At 32.1% G+C, this 6,602-nt stretch overlaps 1 protein-coding gene across 1 annotated transcript; it reads right to left on the bottom strand.

Annotated features, from left to right (window-relative positions):
• Positions 1-1,579: 1,579 nt before the first annotated feature.
• On the bottom strand, positions 1,580-2,355 carry LOC139869335 (uncharacterized). Its single transcript, XM_071857648.1, has one exon. The coding sequence runs from the start codon at positions 2,301-2,303 to the stop codon at positions 1,764-1,766; it is 540 nt and encodes a 179-aa protein (XP_071713749.1). The 5' UTR covers positions 2,304-2,355; the 3' UTR covers positions 1,580-1,763.
• Positions 2,356-6,602: the final 4,247 nt, after the last annotated feature.

Here is a 6,602-nt window from a genome sequence, read left to right on the forward strand (position 1 = left end):
ACCTTTATTTTTTGATATCTTCACATATCATATTTCTTCACTTTTCTTTTATATCTTTATATCTTCACAGATCTACCTTTTCTTTTAGGTTTTTCAATTTTGGAGTCTTGTGTAGAAGATAGAAGTCATAGAACTAGATTTTGGATCTCGGTAATAATTTTGATGCCTCATTGAAAATTCATCGAAATATGATTAGATAGATTATTTTTATTCTTTTGTTTAAAGAGGATTTGGTGTTAACTCATGATATTATTTTAGTAATTGTTTTTTAAATTGTTCCATTAGATGGATGACAATATTCATTTTGTAAGTTAAAAGTTTTCATATCAATAATTAATAATTAATAATTAGTATTCTATTTGTATTTGTATTTGTATTTGTATCATATATTATATAATAAGGTTAAAATGGTAATTTTCTACTATTCAGATATTTCATTCAGCAAGAAACTAAACAACTATATATATTTTTAATAACTTAACCCATTCTGCCATACATATATCTATATATTGAACTTAATGAGAAAAAAAGTAAATAGGCCCTAAAGATGTAATAAGATTTATTCTTCATGTTTATAAAGGTTATTAAGACGTGATCCTGAAGTTTGAACCAAAAATGTTTTTTTTTTTTTTTTTTTTTTGACTCAATTAAAGACTTATTCATGTAGTATTATAGTTTTCAATGTTTTTTTCAATGTTTTTTGATTGGAATCAATGGCTTTTAAACCCACAAATCTTCGATGACCATGGTTAACTGCTTAAGAAGAAGACATGGCCCTTGATCCTTTCCTGCAAGTTTTTTACTGTAGTAATGGACATGCTTCTGTTATGTTATTCATGTAGTATTATAGTTTTCAATGTTTTTGGATTGGAATCAATGGCTTTTAAACCCACAAATCTTCGATGACCATGGTTAACTGCTTAAGAAGAAGACATGGCCCTTGATCCTTTCCTGCAAGTTTTTTACTGTAGTAATGGACATGCTTCTGTTATGTTATTCATGTAGTATTATAGTTTTCAATGTTTTTTTCAATGTTTTTGGATTGGAATCAATGGCTTTTAAACCCACAAATCTTCGATGACCATGGTTAACTGCTTAAGAAGAAGACATGGCCCTTGATCCTTTCCTGCAAGTTTTTTACTGTAGTAATGGACATGCTTCTGTTATGTTATTCATGTAGTATTATTATAGTTTTCAATGTTTTTGGATTGGAATCAATGGCTTTTAAACCCACAAATCTTCGATGACCATGGTTAACTGCTTAAGAAGAAGACATGGCCCTTGATCCTTTCCTGCAAGTTTTTTACTGTAGTAATGGACATGCTTCTGTTATGCATGCTTCTGTTCAATGTATAGCTCCTTGCTGTATTGTGCAAGCATGATCTCACATGCTATTGTTGTATTATATTTTGAGTTATATTTGAAATGGAATATGTTGGCTTTTCAAAAAAAAAAAAAAAAAAAATATATATATATATATATTGCAGGAATTGATAGTTTGTATGAAGAATTCCCTGTTGTCGAGCAATGACTACAAACATACTGTAACAAGTAAAAATTGACTAACGATTGATGACACTAAATCACCTTCTAATAATAAATAAATCATAATTCATAAGAATAAGATATAGGATAATGAATCCACGAATGGACACAACTAATAATAATAATAATAATAAACAACCTTAATTTAAAATGAATAAACAAATATGATATGTTGCATCCCCAGTTCGTCATAGATCTACATGTATGTGAATTACATACTAGACCTGAAACGGCCATGGCCAATTCTTGGTATCCTCCTCTTCATAATCTCTAACTTTTGCACTACCTAATTGCACGGTTGATGACGATGAAGATGTTACATAGTACCTTAAAAAGAATGAAAGCGTCAACACCAACCATTCGAGACAAAACATGAGAACGCAAAGTCCACCAGCCATTTTCAAGATCACGGCCGCATCATCCTCCCTCACGTACGATTTCAACGCCCCTAAAAAGTTTGATGTGGTAGTAAATATTAAAACTGAAACGGACCCTTGAAATATGGCAGTCAATACGGCTGCGATCATGTGGAGGGCGTACAACTTGGTGGACCCAGAGGTAGTAGCATTGCAGCCGGCAATGGCTCCTGCGATGGTGATGACGTGGAGGAGGATGAGAAAAGTACCGGCTAGTGAGGGAATAAGGCGGAGGGAGAGAGTGAGGAAGATGCAACTAGAGGCAGCACCCAGTAATATGTAATTACATATCATGAACAATTTGTGAGTTTTGTTGTCGTTTGAATTTGATGATAAACCCATTCTTGAATTCCAATTCTCTTCTTAAAATCTCAGATTCAAGATGATCAGCAAGTAAATTATGATTTTAAGTTCAAATTAACGCTCTATGTGATATGATGATATATAGCCGTGTAAATAAGAACACCATTTTGTGACCGTTTGAATTGTGTAACGGCTCTTAGTGGTGGGAGAAACGGACGGAAGATGCTGCAACGGCTCTTTCCTATATTTTTTCTTTAATTTCTTATTTCTTATACTTTTTCAATTTCAAATTAATTCTTATCCGATATCTTTTATCTTTTGATTTTGATTTGTATCAAAAAATATTTTTTTACCAACTTTACTTCCTGTCAGTCTTTAAGAAATTTAAATGACCACATAGGATAGGATTCAAAATAAATACGGAGTAATATATAAAATAAATCAATAAGCATCCATTTCCATAAATAAACGAATTTGTTTAAGTTTTTTTTTTTCTTCCTAAGAATAATGATTTTTACTCATATAAGGGAGATGATACTCACACACTCAATATTGATCCATACACATCTAATTGACTATTATGTCCTTATTTACAATAATAGATGTTCAAATCTCAAGATAAATCTAAGGATATAATTGTAAGTTTTATTGTAAAAAGTGTGTATGGATCAAAAACTAGTGTGTATCACCTCCCATAAAATAATCGTAACAATCCTACTAATTGGTTTAACAAGTGCCACTAATTTTTAGAGTTTGTTATGCTCTTTGGTTACTTGTATGTTGTTTCTTAGAATCAGTTCTAGTAGTTTGCTTTTTGGGACTGTTTTCTTGTTTAGCTATGTTTGTTATTCGGTTTGTTTGATTTAATGGGGAAGACTCGGTTATAAATAGTTTATATCGACTTTATTTGTAGCTTTCTAGTTGCGAGACTCGTCCCGTCTCCCATATTTGTATCTCACGATTGTTAATGTTTTCTTTTTTAAAATGTATTCGTTTCTATATGAGTTCTCGTATTACTTAATCTCTTCCCTCTCATAATTAATCTCATAATTAATTGGTCTAACCAAGTGTCACTAATTAAATGAGTAGTATAAATATTAAGATACAAAAATAGGAGGATATATCATTAGTATTTTTTAAAAGTAGTTAATTAACGTCAAAAAAATTCTCACGCATTAAGCCTACAAACTCATTATCTCTTTTACACGTATAACACCATCGCCGCTGATGACACATCCACAAGGGCACAATGCTTATATATTCATCAGACCAATTCCAACCATAACGTCTTCCTCAACGCTTCATAATATCGGCCAAAAAGTCACGTTGTTACTCTAACGACCCAACCCGTATTAAAACCGGCCCGTAAATTTTTTTCCTTTTAATACACGTTAAATAATACTTTAGGTCCCATTACATATTTTCCAAAACATAATTTGATCAAAGTAAGTTCAACGAACTTAAAGACGTACGAAAATAATTTAAACTTCTTAATACAATAATACGTTAGCTAAATCATAAACCGGTTATAATCATTATGACCCGACTAGTTACGTTTACACAAAAACGAGCATGGTGATTTGGGACTACGCTACCCAAATCCTAATCGAGTACAAAAGCAAGATCTTCTAAAGCAACCTAGCCAAGATCTCTAATCCTCATGCTTACCCGAGCCGCCATCACGCGAACCTATAAAAATATCAACAACGAGAGGGTAAGCTAATGCTTAGTGAATGTAAATATACTATACACATACATATGCATAAAATGGCTACGCATCACCAAGCATCAAAATAACACATATCGTATCCGCATGGTAAACAACTACAAAAGAGTACAATACACAAAGTAGCTACACGCTACGAAATCACCAAGCTAACGCCACAAGATTAGCTACAACACAACATTAAGTATATAATCAACAATATCGATAAGGTTAACCCCTTAACTCAAACCACATGAAGGTTGGCCGAAACTACCTTGACCTTAGTGAATTCGCACTACCCGAGATTCACTTCCTTCACTACTTCAACAACCGAAGTTGGCCGAACTACCCGAGCCTTAGTGAATTCGCACAACCCGAAATTCACCACTTCAACAAGATGACCGAAACAACCCGAGTCATCATGAATCCGCACTAACCGAGATTCATTTCCTCAATAACAATGCTAGCAACCCATCGCCAAAAAGGGTTATCCAAAGCGCTAGCCAATTCACAACACCATGGGTAAAAACCCCCAACGCATAAGCGTATCACATGGACCCGAAGCACAAGAGGAGTCCATTCAACCACAACAACATAGAGTAAACTCAAGCAAGGGTCACTCTACACACACGCACCCATTCTACACATACACATGTGCATAGTAAATTTACACTCACCTTAAACGCCTCGATGAAGTGAAATCCAATTCCGCAACTCGCCAAAGGAAAGTACCTATTCCATTAATCACAAATACAACAACACAATTAGGGTGGATTTACAAATCAACCCAAATTGACAATTAGTGCAATTTCGACCCAAATTGCACTTCCAAGATCAAACCGCGCCAAAACTAACCAATAATCACTAACACAAGTGAGAATGGTCATAATAAGCCAATTAAACCCGAACACAAGTGTTAAACACTTGTCTTGCCCAATTTGACACCAAAACCCTAATTTTGACCCATTTCAAAATTACTCAACCGAATGAACCCTAAAGGTGTGACGACCCCGTCAAAACACTTAACGGATCCGTCAGTTGGTCCCACAGCTTGATCGGACTTAAATGAATTAAATAAACAAAGTTGCATTCTTTTATTTCAAATGTTTCCCAAAAAGGAAACAAACCAAAATATGTAGTTTCAAAACAACCAACCATAGTAATAAACCAAAAGTTGACACAAAACCTTGCCAACAAACCCACAAGTTTAAATTATCCAAAAATAGAATGCAAGCTTAAGTTTCATAAATTGTTTCATAAAATCTGCCCAAATGCATGCAGACTCCTCTAAACACAGCGGAAGCATCACAAAACTCAAGTACCTGTGAAAACATGCAAGTAAACTGTCAACACAAAGGTTGAGTGAATTATAGGTTTAAATAATAAGTAAACTTTAGACCACAAGATTTAAAAATGTTAGAAAACATTAAACATTATTCCATTATCAATGAGCCACCTGGTAACCACTTAACCCTTTATTTACCCTTGCCAAACACAATAAAAATATGCACTTGGACAGTGTATCTACAACAAATTACGAAATACTAAACATTCCGATTATAAATTGCTAGCGCAACTAGCTCAAAATGGGGTTGTCAAACCCGATAGATCTATCCGTAGGATTCGCGTTCATCGGTAGAAACCAATGATTACAGTTACCAGACTAGGGAATATTTTTGTCCAACTCACAATGAATAATTTAAATTTAATTGTCACTTGTGTCTAAACGTGAAATAAAATGCATGTAATCACATCCCAAAAATATACTTTGAAAAGTATGTAAAAACGGGACTATAACTCACCTTAAAAGCAACTGAAGAAACCGCACAAACAAGCGAACAGCAAATAGAGTAAAGTGATCAGGAATGATCACAACGCCGACCTATAAATAAAGCAGGTCGATATAAATAACTAACTTAGGTCAAGTCTTAGTATGATAGCTATTGTACATGTTGCAAGTAGTCATAGAACAATACTCGGCAAGCATCGATTTGACTGGAACAGCGTACGGACACATACTTTCTATTTATAGAAAGTTTCTATTTTTAGCAGGTTTTCATTTTTGGAAAGTTTCTATTTTTGGAAAGTTTCTATTTTAGGAAAGTTTCTATTTTTAGAAAGTTTCTATTTTTGGAAAGTTTCTATTTTTAGAAAGTTTTTAAGTTAGGAAAGTTTCCTTATTTAGAAAGTCAACAAAAGTCAACTGAAAGTCAAAGTCAACCGAAAGTCAATTTAAAAGTCAACCTTGGTCAAACATAGTCAACATTAATTTGAAAAGTGTAAATTATAATAATAACATAAGTTATAATGTTTATTAAAGTTAAAAGTGTATAATTAAGTCATAACATAAGTTTAATTAAATAAAATAAATTATTAAAGTTAATTAAATTAATTAATTAAATATAAAATATTAATCATAATATAAGTATTATTAATTAATAATAAATTTTTAAATCATATCATAAGTATTATTAATTAATAATGAATTATTAACTATATCATAAGTTTCTAATTATAATTATTAAATCATAAGTATTTAATAATTAAATCATAATTAAATAATAATTAAGTCTTATAATAATTAAATAATTATTTAATCTTTATTATAAGTCTTATAATAATATTCTCATAAA

The sequence above is a fragment of the Rutidosis leptorrhynchoides genome, chromosome 1 (assembly GCF_046630445.1).
Source record: "Rutidosis leptorrhynchoides isolate AG116_Rl617_1_P2 chromosome 1, CSIRO_AGI_Rlap_v1, whole genome shotgun sequence".
Taxonomy (NCBI): domain Eukaryota; kingdom Viridiplantae; phylum Streptophyta; class Magnoliopsida; order Asterales; family Asteraceae; genus Rutidosis; species Rutidosis leptorrhynchoides.

Coding starts and splice junctions, on each gene's coding strand:
- LOC139869335 (XM_071857648.1), bottom strand. CDS start 2,303: ATGGGTTTATCATCAAATTCAAACGACAACAAAACTCACAAATTGTTC.